Below are 14546 nucleotides of genomic sequence, written 5' to 3'. Positions count from 1 at the left end.
AAACACGACAACACGTGCAAAATTGTGCCAAGTCAACTGCTCCCATTTCCCATTCTAAAAGTACGCAACTATTTTCTTTTATGTCAGAAAATGATATGTCACAAATGATCGAGGAAAAAAATATATCATATTTTGGTGTCACGTAATTCTGGTTAAAGGCTCCCTAACACGACAAAATTTGAGCTTGACAAAATCCACTCAATTTGCCCGGCTTGTAGATTGAAGTTTCGCTCCTGTAAAATGGTTTCCAGAAAACATGTATGTTAGTAGAAATGTTGTCCTAACTTTGAAAAAAAAACTAAAACAGATAATTATGTTTCATGTGTGTCGGTATGTTAACCATGCAAGTAAAATAGATATTTTTATTTTAATCTACCGTTTTCAAAAAGGGTACAGCCCTATTCCTGTCTCATGTCATCAAAATAAACATCTTTGCCAACTAGATATTGCACGTTCTTATGAATCTACCGTGAACAAAAGAGGAAAATACATTCCTCTTTGGCCCTCGAAATTTGAGATATTTGTAAAGATTCCTCTCTAAAGATAGATACCATTTAACCATTTGCAGAACTCACTGACTACTTGTTCATCACCAGGTTTTATAAACCCTTGTAAGCATTTCTTATTTTCTTTTACGTTTTCTGTAATGATTTGTTGTTCTTATTGTCTAAATATCATTTGAAGAGTTTGTTTGCAAAAACCGATAAATCCATATTTGTCAAATGGAGATACTTGCGATTAAGGTCAAGAAAAATAAAGAGAATAATAAGAAAATTTTTGCTCCTTTTGACCATAACTTCAAAATTATACCTTTATACGTAATGACCAATATATCATTTAAAAGGTATTATTTTGTACTTTATGACAGAGACCGTACTTCAAAATCTTCAAAAATGGACTTATCGGTTTTTGCAAACAAACTCTTCATTTAGAGATGTCTTGTACAACATGGTTTCATGTCAGTTCCAGTTGTCAGTTTCACTTTTTGAGGATGGCAATATGCGGCCGGATTCAAATTCAAATATATGCATTAAACAGAAACACAACTTGTAAAGATTCTTCCACTTCTCTGCATTTGGAATCGTCTCCTTTGGCGAAGTGACCCTTTGCATTAAGATCATGGAAGTGCAAAGACACATTATATATCATTGTAGTATAGTAAGACATAGTATATATATATATATATATATATATATATATATATATAAGATGTACAGTGAGAGGGAGAGAGAGAGAGAGAGAGGGAGAGACAGACAGGCAGAGAGACAGAACTACATATAAACAAATAGACACCTACTTTAACCTAAATAGTGATACCGGAAACCCTGAAAATACGACTTAAAATTCCCCCCCCAAAAAAAAAAACAAACAAACAACTATTTCGTATTTGTTCTACCATGTATGCTAGGAATATTCATAATACTATCTAGTGTTTTTCTATTATTACTGTTAATTTCCCCCGTCTATGTTTGTCTAATTCTCATAGGAATCGGAGAGGGAGAGGATAACAGACGAAGAAAACTAAAAAAAAAAAAAAAAAAAAAAAATCATGAAATTTCAGCAGAAAGTTCTAGGCTTCTCCGGAGGTCTCATGATCACATTTGGTCTCGGAAGTCTAATTCTGGGCTGGCAAGTGTGGTTGACTGCCGTGACACAAACGACTCCTAACGTGGGTGATGATGCGCCCAAAATAAACGCAGCTGCTGGTGTACCCATGTGGACTGGTCTCGTTGTAAGTTAATTATCGATTCTCGAATACTGTAACAGATAACTTCGCAAACACTCTATAACATATGTGACCGTGCATCACAAAACGAACAAAAAGTCGCACCCCTTGATTTCATGTGAGGACTCAAAAAAAAAAAGGTAAAATCGGTCATCCAAGTCAACATTTAGTTTTTCATATTTTCTTAAAGAACTACCCTTCTTCTACATTATTCTTAAGTTTGAGATCATAAAATGAATGGGAAAGTGCATTTTCAGTAGTTTTTCTTCAACCTTTTTTCTAGAGTAGTGAGATCAGGGGGGCGTTTCATGAAGGAACTTGTCGGATAAAATATCTGACAAGTCAATTATATCCGACAAGTTTTGAGAAAGTCTTTAGTCTGATTGGCTGATTTCTCTGAACTTGTCGGATATAATTGACTTGTCGGACATTTTATCCGACAAGTTCCTTCATGAAACGCCCCCCCCCCCCCACCCCCAAGGTAGGCCTATGTCTTAGAGGCCCCTTTTCATTTCTTGATAACCCTTTGCACACTCTTCAATTTCAAGTCTGATAACTTTTTAAGGGATAATTTTTCTGCTTTGAAAGTTGGCATTGATCATGGACAGAATGTGTTGATACAGCATGCTCAATTTCAATTTAATTTGATAATTCCTTCATTGTTGTTGCTCCAGTGGTTTACATCCTGTTTTTTTTTTTTTTTTGTCCCATTTATCTTACAGCTAGCAAGGTTTGATAAAGATTAAGCGCTTAAATAGACAGATAGACCCTGTACTTCAGAGCCTCTTTTCTCCGTTCACACTTTTCCAGAGTGTCCATTTTCTTTCCAATATTTAGAGAGGTTAGGAGAGTCCATTTGAATTGAGTTATACATCATTTTTAAAGCTTGGAGTCTGCTCTTTCAAAATCTGTCTTTAACTAAAAATCCATGTCTGGCGACTTTTTGTTTATTTTGTGATGCCAGGTCACATATGGGTGTATGGGTGTGTACATCTGCGTGTGTGTGTATCCTTTATGACTGTGGTGAATAATATAAGACCTGTTATTGTGTGTCTTTGTGTGTGTTTGAGAGAGAGAGAGAGAGAGAGAGAGAGAGAGAGGGAGAGAGAGTAAGGGTGTGTGTACGTCCGTGTTAAACTTTTGGAAAAAAAAAATATTACACGAGCAATTCCAGCGAGGCAACTTAATAATTTCCCTAAGCTAATAATGATTTGATTAAAAAACAAACTAACAAAAAACAAACAAAAATGTATTTTCACAAAATCCTTCCATGACTACATGTATACATGCCTATGGATAATGATTTCTACGGAATAAATTTTATTTCCATTCGTTACTATATTCATAATTAACAGATAATCATGTGCGGACTCTCAAATATCATCGCTGCCTTCGACTCGAAGAAAAAGACCCCGTCACTGTATGCACTTCCGGTAAGACAGCGTCCGCCTGTACAACTCTTGACTTTTTTTTCTCTTATATATGATTATAATATATACAAGAAGAGAGAGGTTGACATATAGATTATGTGTTATTCCAACGAGATAATAGTTCACCCTGAAATACTGGCAGAGAATGGAGAGAAAGGAATCTATCAATAATACATAATATCTTTTATTTTACATTTTACCTTTTTGTTCTTTGTTTCTTGCACTGTTATTTTCTATAAATATGCCGTCACTAACATGATAATATAAGTAAACGAAAGCAAAAACCTTTTTATAGGGTAGCACTATTAAAAACATATTTCCAGAAAGCTAATGCTTTAAGAGTTTTACTTGCTTATTCCATTTTTTTTTTACAAATAGTACTACAATACTACCTATCTTAATTTTGTACATCAGATTTAAACAATGTTGTTGCATTCCTTGATAACTGTTAAGGAGGTAAAATGCGTTACCATCAAAAAGGGCAGAGCAATAAAAAATGAAAAGCAAATTGTGTACGTCAAGGCTTTCCGCCCCCACCCCACTAAAAAAGAAAATAAATAAATAAAAATAAATAAATACATAAATAAATAAAATCATGTTCTTAAAACCACGCCCTGGTATCTCCCTGCTCCTCTCTTTCGCAGTTTTCAGTCTCCGTCTTTTTCATGAATCTCGTTGCCATCGCAACGGCTGCCATATGCATCGGCCTCCTGACTTGGTCTCTCCACGACCGGTATCTCGACAGCGAGCAGACCGTTGATGATAATGTGGCGGTGGTCGGACTCTACTCCACCCTGGTCGTCGCCCACTGCCTTATTCTCATCTTCGCCCTCCTAGCGATGTCCGTAGACTGCTGTCTTTCAGCTGTTATGTCGCCCATCGTGAGTAGGACATTCTCTATAATTCTCTCTTTCTCTCGTTCAATCTGTCTGTCCGTATGTCTGTCTCCTTTGTCTCTCTCTCTCTCTTTCATTCACCTATGTATAATGCATGTACGTTAGTATGTAAGCCTATTAATTGTAAAAAATGCAAATAATTCATATATACAAATATGTAATCCTGCTTATTATAACAATGTACGAATAGATAAACATACATACTTATATTAAACAATTGATAAATTATTGTTAACATGATTTCCAATGGCACTCTTAGAATACCGTACACTTTTAAAAATTTAACAGAAATTTGACAAAATTTTATTGTTTAAAAAGAATGAATGAATTCTTGGAGATTTGGACGAGATATATCGAATTTCAAGTTTTAGAAAATATGTATAAATCAACAATGCGTGAAGTTTTTAGATTCCTCCTAACCTGGCCTTGGTGTTATGACTTTTCCTATGACTTTTTTTTTCATCGCCTCCTCTCTCATTTTTATCCTTACAGCCTGAACCTGTTTATGGAATGACCCAGCCGAACGGCCTCTCTTTCATGAAGTAGCCTCACCACCTTCGAACCAACTCTGACTTTCGTCTGGAAGAATTAACCATAGTTCTTAATCTGAAATTTTATGTCCCGAATTCACTCAAATTTAGACCATGGTCTAAAATTAGCATGAAAAAAGCGTACCTTTTACATGCTCGTAACAACACGCGTTTGTTACTTGACGTCACCAGTTATAGTGTACGCCATCTGTCAATCATATCGACGCAGACGAATTTTACAGATAAATTCAAACCACCTTAGTGAATTTGGGCCATTATGTACACAAAGATGAAAAATCAAAAATCGTTCAGATAAATCGTCGTGGCAAGAAGCATCAACGGCAACCAATGATTAATCAATTTTGCGTATAAGATTATGTATATGTACACGAAACACGATTTTATGCTTCAAAAGTGCTCACTCGTCGGTGTAAGGTCGTCATTATAATAGCAATGCATGTACGAACTATGCCACTTCAAATGTCATCTTAAAGGCTTAACAAGGTCTTTCTTTTTATGTTTCATTAAGACTGTTCAAAATTTTAGGTCTATCTTGGGAATAAGAATTCATCTAGGATTATTAATAATTGAGCTTTATTCATCTTGGAAATGTATGTTTTTTTTGTATATTTACCATATATTCTAATATCATATTTAATTTACACTACCTTCTATATCCACCTTATTCCTTTTAGATTGTAATTTATGTAAATACAGTTGTATACTAAACATCAACGTACATACTGGCATTAAGCCTGGAATGATGATACGTGTCGTACTTCATGGTGAATGCTGCGAAACACGTGTATTCTCAGGTTTGTTGTTATTTTTGGTTTAATGCTTTTTGATAATATGTAAAACATTAATCTTTAAGGTACCAGGCTGTGCAGAAAACCCCGATAACGGATGTGTTCGACAGCAACGCAATTCAAATTACCATCAAGATTTTGTAAAAATACTATCAAAGTAAATTCGGCTACCTTGAAAATCAAACGATGATGGAAATAACAGTTCACATTCAAACGTGCGAAGAACAATGGCATTAAAATAATGACTTTTTATGGAGACATCAAAGTAATCTGAAGAAAAAAAAAAGAAAAAAAAATATTCGCACTTATGTGACAAGCATTTAGATATTCATTTCGCCTCATAATGTTAAAGTATATGTCTTCCTTAATTAACATACACTTGCATTATATTTCCTTTCAGAAACAGAATCTATTTATGTAAACATCTCTGTCGGTGCTGCTTCTGAACATTCTGATGGGGAATTGTAAATTCTTATTTTGATGTTTAATATTCGGAGGGCAGTTTCCTCAGTTTGAAACAGCATTGTTACTGATTTCTATGGGTGAAATGTGTGTAATAAAATATGTAGGAGATGACATGGTGTTCTCTTCTAGTCCTGCTATTCCCAATTATTTACCCAACAAAGGTGAGTCTACTGGACCTGGTGTGCCGTGGTTTGAGTCTGGATTAAATAGTGTCATCTAAATAAAATCAAAATATTACATTTGATAATGCAGGAAAGGTTAAATAATCATCTTTAAGACGACGGGTATTTCAGTTGAATATATGATTTGGGTGCGTGAATATGCGCACTTGTTTGTGTGCGTGTGTGTCAGTGTGTGTGTGTGAACGAGCAGCAATTTTCTTAATATCCTTGATTTTCTATTTTTCTTCTGCTGATTTCATTTTCATTTTCAATATTGTATGTACTTATTTCTCAGAGACATTATCTAAGGGAGAGGAAATTGTCCCTGAGTATCAAAAACAGCCTGTATGTAATGTTGATGTGATTACTTTGATAACACCGTTTGCAATGTACTGAGATGCACTTTTGCTCCTGTGAAAGGTGCTTTACCCCTTATAAGCCCATTCCTATACCCATGTAGATGGTGCCAAAAGGTTACCCGATAGAAAGGTGCATGGTTGGGGTTGTATTACTTTGTGTGTGTGTGTGTGTGTGTGTGTGTGTGTGTGTGTGTGCGTGCGTGCGGCGTGTGGGTGTGTGTATGTGTGTGTGTGTGCGTGTGTGTGTGTGTGTGCAAATCCGCATTCAGACTAGGTAGGTACTTGAAAAATATGCTCGTTTGATTCAAGGGAACAGGTGACGATTAATTTTGTTTTATGCATTTAGTGTTGTCAGCACCTCGACGAGCACACGTAAATGTGCAAATCTATAAGAAAAAAAAATGTGTGTGTGTGTGTGTGATATGTATATATATATATATATATATATATATATATATATACAGACAGACAGTCAGAAAGACCGTACGAAAGACAGATTGAGCACATATCTATTTCAACATATCTATATATCACAGATCACTAGATAATATATGTATAATTCAATATTAGAGAATACAATCTATCCTATACATATTTACCTTGCGTATGTGCACACAAATGTACATAATCATTTGTATTGACGTAAACTGACAAATGTCACTCCAATCAAAACTGGTAGAGAAAGGTTGAGAAAAAGACTGACAGAAAGAAAGATAGAAAGAAAGAAGGGAGGAAGGAAGGAAAAGAGGAACCACATATATTAAAGACAAAGGGGGTCAAATGTAAAATGGGAGGGTGCTGAAAGAAGGAAGTAAAAAAAAAAGAAAATCACATTGAATTCAGACTCATCTTCTGTATGCGTGTTGGTACTCCAGAGTTGTATACCTCTTTGTATTTGTAAATACATCAAGACCATATTTCGTTTATATGTGTGACCCTGCATTACAAAACAAACAAAAAGTCGCCAGACATGGATTTTTAGGGAATGGCAGATTCTGAAAGAGCAGACTCTACTATAAAATAATGTATAGCTCAACTGAAATGGTTTCTCCTAACCTATCTAAATATCGTAAAGAAAGCGCACACTCTGGACAAGTGTGAACCGAGAAAAGAGGCTCTGAAGTGCAGGGTCTATCTGTCTATTCAAGCGCTTAATCTTTACTAAACCGTGCTCGCTGTGCCATGAATGGGACAAAAAGCAGGATGCAAACCACTTGAACAACAACAATGAAGAGATTATTAAATTAAGTTGAAATTGAGCGTGCTCTATCAACACATTCTGCCCATGATTACTGCCAACTTTCAAAGCAGTAGCGTTATGCTTTCAAAAGTTATCAGACTTGAAAGTGAAGAGCGTGCAAAGGATTTTCAAGAATTGAAAAGGGGCCTCGAAGACATCTCTGATCTCACAACTCTACCAAAAAAAGTTGTAGAAAAATTGCTGCAAATGCACTTTCCCATTAATCTAATGATTCCAAACTTAATAATAAGGTAGAAGAAGGGTAGTTCTTTCAGAACATATGAAAAACTTGATATTGACTTGGTTGACCCGTTTCACCTCTTTTGAGTCCTCGCATAATATCAAGGGGTGCCGCAGCGACTTATTGTTCGTTTTGTGATGCACGGTCACATATACGTGTTTTACGAGTTGCCTGCATCATCGAGTCACAAAAATTATAATAATGTTAACACTTACTTATGCTTTTATGAATGGCTATGTGGATAGAATATCTGTATACTGTGTGATTGCCTGTGCGAGTGTTTGTGTTTGTGAAACGTTACATTCATTTGATCTAAGTTGTGACTTCAACCTTCACCTCAGAGAGTGGTTCCTCCGTTTTTGTAATATAACAGCTGCTGCTACATTGGCATTAATCTATGTCTTTTCAATTTAGCCAAATAATGACAGCTGTTCACCAGATGAAACAAAGCCAAACCTGCCTGAAGGAATTTTGATTTTTCTGTAATTCATGAGACAAAACGATGATCCAGTAAACATTTTATGTTACGTTGTTCTCATTACTCAGTTTCATGTATGTACACTAATACATAATCAAGGACAGATTTTAAGACATGACGTTAAAGAAAATGACTTTGTTACAATAAGTAGATTGAATTTTATTTTTTATTTAATCTAATGTTTCTAAGAGTACAAAAATGATCCATTGAAAGCTGTAATAGTTAAAAGTAGAACTGAAAACGAAAAATTGGATTCAAGTGATTTTCACAAAATGAGCTACGTTCATTACAATGTAAAATTGTACATGTTGGTACACTTCTACTAATATACGGACATTGGAAAACAAAAACATTAGTCCTAAATAACACAGCAAAATTTAGACAACCATTAATCTACGGTTAATAGTTTAACCTGAGCAGAGTCATTGAAAAAAAAATCACTTTTCAAATATTCTATGGGGAAATTCATACACATTCAATGCAAATATTCAATATTCCCGTCCTTCAAATATCATTTGTTTTCTAAAATGTCATTTTCAAATACACTGTCCTGCATAAACCCTATACATAGTCACTGAAGTAATCCGGTGTCAAAATCACTAATCTCAGTTTTACTTGACATAGTAACATCACGAGGGCCGTTTGATATACCTTATGTTACCTCGTTTCTATCAAATCGCGCGGAAGTCAAATCGGAAGCAGGGAGTATGATTTTATATGGTAATTGTGTAGAGACGTATTCAAGAAACTGGTACAGTTTTTATATGTAAATTGGACAATTAGGCTATGCGATGTAATTGTATCTGGAGTATTTACGTTTGTGTTTTCTCATTTTTTAAGTTCGATTCCTATTCCGTGACATTTTTTTTTTTTATTCATGATAATAAAATCTGTATTGTTCACCAACCCAAACATTATGAGAAAGAAAAGAGAAAACTTTAACACATGTAATTTCCTTTGATTCCGTTCACTTTCCTTTCGTGACCTTTCATGTGAGCCTATTAAACAGTAGGTGTGAATGTTAACTATGAAGTAATGAAACATGACCGTAAAAAAAAAAAGAAGAAAACAGTACGAAGTGAGGGAGGAAATGCAGTAGACATACCAGAGAGTTCACGGTAATATCATTTGATGAGGCAACTAAACTCCAGACTATTACCTCAAGGCTCAGCCTATAGTTTGACATGGACACATAACACTTTCTACATGCAACTGCTAATTGATTATCTTCTACCATAGCCACACATTCTGTAGACGTGCAAAGCATTGTGAGAGTTGGGTATGAAACAAGCAGACTAATTGCCCGTCTCATCTTGAGGACACTTTGCAGCATATTTTCAAGCTAGCTTAATCTTTAATTTTCCGCTTCTTCTCTCTATCCCGTGAAGAAGTTCTGATAGCTAAACCCCACTTCAAAAATAATATCCAAAATTTCACAAGCACATACATAATAGTACGATGTATGGCAAATGGGTAGATAAATCTTTTATTTTTGTAAAGAAAGCACACACACTCTCTCACACACACACACACACACACACACACACAAATTCTTTGATTTGTTGGATATTATATTGATTTCCAGCGTGTCTTTATGTGAGGATGCCTAACCCCGTCAAGTGGTCCCATCTCACATCCAACTTGACCCTATGGAAGACCTGCTACATAGTGCACCTGAATATGGGCTATCCCGCCATCTTCTCAGATGGAAAATGGGACAAAACAAAAACAAACAAACAAACAAACAAATTAAGAACATAACAAAACAAAAGTCTTGCTTTCTGCAGAGAGCCCAGTTTTCTTTGAAATTTCATTTTTTTAGATACGATTAAGGGATACAATTTCAGTGGATATGACTTTATAATAATCAAAACTTCCGTATACCGGCGTTGTCACCCCCTATCCTCCCCACTCGCTAGCTCTAACTCTCTCTGTGTTTATCTATGTCACAAACACACACACACACACACACACACACTGGCAGACACATATTTTTACCTTCAGATATACTATTCATGATGGCAGTTCTTCGGAAAGTCAACATTGTACTTAAAAACTAAAATAAAAAATGAATCAACACAACAGAATAATAAGTTACGTTATAAACGCATCAATATGCTATCCTTGAATATTGACCATATCCACCAGGGAAGCTTTACATCTTGAATACGGCTGGCTGTCGATTGTAGGTGTCATACGGGTTGCCATCTCTCTGTGGATATATATATATATATATATATATATAAAGAAATGATTATAAGAAGGGACTGATTTAAAAAAAAAACACGGACAGAGGAAATGATACAAATATGAATAATTTAAAACTTATGTGATGTCATGTACATGTACTTTGTCTATAGTATAATGTTATGGTGTTTTTTCATTTATTTTTTTTCACCGATGTATTCTAATGATTATGAAATTATCATCACATCTGTTGTATACTTTAGTTATTACTGTGTGTTTATTGACCAGTATTCGAAATTAGATTGATGGTTATTAAAAAAAAATAGTTATGGTTATATTCGCAGTCAGGAAGTATCTTGTAGCAGGAAAAAAGAAAATATAGGCCTATATCCGTATATATAATGTGTTTCTGTTTCGTCATCTTGATATACCAGAATCAGCTGGACTATATGGCTTTTTTATCTACGATCTGGAGCATACTTTGTAAAAGTTTTCATAGCGCCTCTTCAAAATAAGTTCAAAATCTTTTCAATTTCATTCATAAACTACACGGCATCTGTTTCAATACTTCCTAATAGAAAGCAAACTAAGGAGAAGAAACTTTGGCAAATCCTATATAATCATGATTATCATCATCCTCATAAAAAAGATGATAATGATGAAACAATCCCAAATAACTTGAACGTTCATTTAAGGTATAATTTCCCTTTGTTGTTATTGTTGTTACAGGGGTCAATATAACACTGCCATTATGCCATAATGTTAAAACATGCAACTTAATGTTGCGTCTTACGTTGTGCATGTTTGGTGGAGGTCCCATGGGCCCGCCCCAGCCAACGAACCCGTTGCCGCAGCAGTCGACGAACAGCGCGCAGACTGCGAAGACAAAGACGAGGCAGGCCAGGATGACCACGGTGGCGTACAGTCCTACCACGGCTTCGCTCAGGGTGTTCGGGGGAATCGTAGAGTCGAGGTAGACGTCGTGGAGAGACCACGAGAGCAGACCGAGGCAAATCGAGGCGGCGGTCAGAGCCACGAGGTTGGCAAAGACCACGCTAGCTGAAAACTGCAAAATGAAAAGCGTAAATTTGATGCGATGGTATATTTAAAAGAGACGTCTAAATGATTTTCAGATTTTTTACATTTGAACAACTATATTAATTATGCTTAGGACAGAGTTTCAGAATTTATGATCATTGGAATGAAGAATACGAACATTTTAAAAATGTATAATAGATTGCAACGAACGAGGATGATGACATGGCATTATCACCATAAGAATGCATGATTTGGGGCTAAAGGAAGCAGATATATGGAGAAGGCATGCATACAATTTACACAGGTGAACTCGCAAGCAAGCAGTATTGTAATGGAATTACACTGCTACCTTTCTGAAATATGTGAGGCTCCTATGTCATCATCCTTGTTCACTGTAACTAGTTTAAGATTTTCAAAGTATTGCTTCTCTGCTCAAGAACCACAAGAGATTCCACAAATCTATACATGGAGCTGTAATTTTATGTATTACATGATGTAAATTTATGCAAATAGTCTGGAATATCCCTTTAATCAAATTGGATGGGAAATGTGTGATGTTGTGAAAGGTTATGGTGTACGATCATTTCGTTTCTCAGAGTGACACGAGCTGCGCTGGCAAGGTGTATTTAAAATGCTGTGTTGAAAAAAAAAAATCATTGCAAAAGAAAAAAAGAGAGAAAAAAAAACACATGCTACCTTATGTAAATGAGCTGAAATATAGATTTAAGTGAAGGCGAGAAATTATGACGCAATTTCTTCATCTTATTGCAAAAATACTTTTGTAATACAATTGTTTACGTTATAATATTACCTACAATCACACTTGTCACGCGGTGTATGGGTGTGTATATTTGCGTGTGTGTGTATCCTTTATGACTGTGGTGAATAATATAAGGTCTATAATTGTGTGTCTTTGTGTGTGTTTGAGAGAGAGAGAGAGAGTTATTATTTTGTATGAATTTATAGTCTTTATACATAATACCTCAAAACCAAACTATTCCTGATGTTGGTATTAAAACTGAGATTAGACAAATATGCGCATCGCTAATTTGTTAACGTAATTTGTTACTAAAAACCGTGGGTTTTACTTCAGAAAAAAATACTTCCTCTTGCTTTCCAGACTCAGATAATCCACGAGTCTCACTTTACTAGTGAGTATACTGTTCTCGTAGAATTTACTAAGCCAGTAACTTTGACTTACCGGAAGTAGGTATAAATCTCGCGGCTTCTTGGGTGTGTCGAACGCCGCAACGAGATTGAGCAGACCGCACATCATGATCTTCGGAGAGGGTAATGCATGTTGTTATCAAAGTAGTAACAAAGCCAGAGAGAAAAAGTAAAACAAAACAATATAGCAGATATTATCTTCCTGCGGTACCAGGCTTCAACGGTCATTCGGTAAAAAGGGAAATATCGAACAGTGAAATTTTCCATTTAAGGATGTAGACATATTTTGTCTTATTGGTTTATCAATTGTCCTGTAGGAGCGCGACGTAGTTAAACACGGAATTCGTTATCAACACATATGACATTTTATTGTTCATAAAAAAAAAAAAATCGCAAACATGATAGATCACAGTACACTTTGATCATAATAATAAAAAAAAAAACCGATAATGAATATATAATGAATATCGATTTATCATATAGTGTGATAGAATTCAACCGTCTTTTGATGCAGACAGGAAGCATTACATGGAATTGCTCTTTTAACCCACAAAGACAAAAAGAATGGGCTTGACACGTTTTTCGTGTACAAAGAGATAATAAACAAAGTTACAATTATAACCCTATAAACAGGCATGCTACCAACACTGCTTGTATCATACGAATTATGGCAACGTTTCTTTCATTTGAACAAAATTTTGTGAGTTATTGTTTGTATTTCTATTACATTAAAATGAAAAAGCATGTAAATCAATAAATTTGTAACTGATTAGCAATTTTACAATACTTTTTCGAAGATCAGAGATAATATTTCTGTAGAAACATTGACATCATATAACTTTTCCACATTGAATAAATCTAACCAGTCAAACAATGTGTCTGTAAGGAAAGATTTCAGCGCAAATTTGGCGTTGCCAATTTAAGAAGTAGGTGAGAATTTTTACATCCCTCCCCCGACTTGATTGGTTACGCCTTTCAGTGCTTTGAGACCAATGCCCACAGACAACCCCATCTCATCGTATCCCTGTCTGCAGTCCCTGGTGCAGGAAGGGTTAAACAAAAGAGGGCGCCTACCACTATACCAGTCCACATGGGTATGCCGGCTGCCCCGTTGACGCCAGTGAGACCCTGTAAGTAGGCCGTATCCTGACCGAGGATTACCATCAACACTGCCGAGGTGAGCATGAAGCCGCCGGTGAATCCGAGAAACTTCTGGCGGAATTTCATCTTCGTCTTCTTCGTATATGATCACAACCAGTCCTGTCACACATAAAAACGCATGTACACTGCAAAAAGTTCAGTGTTAAATACGAAACACCAAGCTGCTGTTAAATTTTCGATGCTCATTTCGGGTATGAGATTAACACCTCTGGGTGTCCCTTTAATTAAAAAAAAATTGTTTCAATAGTTAGTCAGTTACTGTTCTTCTTTTTGATTTTGAAATTCAACATGACGATTAAGAACATTTCATAAAGTGCTTGATTTTTTTTTTAAAGGTAGGAACACATTTACACCCCAGTAACACTAGATGCTGTGGTCTCCTTTTAACTCTTGGCAGGTTTTTTTCTATACCATGGACATTAACACAAGCAATATCAAATCAACACCAGGCGGTGTCTTTAGTGAATTAACACACCAGCGCATTGTCAAAAATGCTACCAGCTACAGTGTCAAATCAACACCAAGAAGTGCCAGGTGAACACTGTTCAACACCATCACAACATACTTTCTACACCTGTTGGTGTGGTCCTCTATTGACACTTGATCGGTGTTAAATTTAACACCCATGGTGATAAATCTAACACCGATGTCTTTGCAG

At 35.7% G+C, this 14546-nt stretch overlaps 2 protein-coding genes across 2 annotated transcripts; one reads left to right on the top strand and one right to left on the bottom strand.

The window, feature by feature from the left end:
• Window positions 1-1549: 1549 nt before the first annotated feature.
• LOC140246921 (uncharacterized) lies at window positions 1550-4598 on the top strand. Its single transcript, XM_072326242.1, has 4 exons — window positions 1550-1732; window positions 3082-3159; window positions 3801-4037; window positions 4545-4598. Exons 1-4 carry the CDS (start codon window positions 1550-1552, stop codon window positions 4596-4598), a joined length of 552 nt encoding a protein of 183 aa, XP_072182343.1.
• A 5892-nt stretch (window positions 4599-10490) lies between these two features.
• LOC140226413 (uncharacterized) lies at window positions 10491-13954 on the bottom strand. The gene is made up of 4 exons (XM_072306888.1): window positions 13802-13954; window positions 12762-12839; window positions 11316-11588; window positions 10491-10547 (listed from the first exon to the last, which is right to left on the bottom strand). The coding sequence occupies exons 1-4, from the start codon at window positions 13952-13954 to the stop codon at window positions 10491-10493; spliced, it is 561 nt and encodes a 186-aa protein (XP_072162989.1).
• Window positions 13955-14546: the final 592 nt, after the last annotated feature.

Source organism: Diadema setosum, chromosome 3 (genome assembly GCF_964275005.1).
Source record: "Diadema setosum chromosome 3, eeDiaSeto1, whole genome shotgun sequence".
Lineage (NCBI taxonomy): Eukaryota > Metazoa > Echinodermata > Echinoidea > Diadematoida > Diadematidae > Diadema > Diadema setosum.
This window is presented reverse-complemented; position numbering and strand designations above follow the sequence as displayed.

Excerpts from the sequence above, each read along its gene's own strand:
- LOC140226413 (XM_072306888.1), bottom strand. The coding sequence starts at position 13,954 with ATGAAATTCCGCCAGAAGTTTCTCGGATTCACCGGCGGCTTCATGCTC. Across the intron at positions 12,840-13,801 it reads CCATGTGGACTGGTATAGTG|ATCATGATGTGCGGTCTGCT; the intron begins GTAGGCGCCCTC and ends CCCTCTCCGAAG. Across the intron at positions 11,589-12,761 it reads GAGATTTATACCTACTTCCG|TTTTCAGCTAGCGTGGTCTT; the intron begins GTAAGTCAAAGT and ends TTCATTTTGCAG.
- LOC140246921 (XM_072326242.1), top strand. The coding sequence starts at position 1,550 with ATGAAATTTCAGCAGAAAGTTCTAGGCTTCTCCGGAGGTCTCATGATC. Across the intron at positions 1,733-3,081 it reads CCATGTGGACTGGTCTCGTT|ATAATCATGTGCGGACTCTC; the intron begins GTAAGTTAATTA and ends CATAATTAACAG. Across the intron at positions 3,160-3,800 it reads CGTCACTGTATGCACTTCCG|TTTTCAGTCTCCGTCTTTTT; the intron begins GTAAGACAGCGT and ends TCTCTTTCGCAG.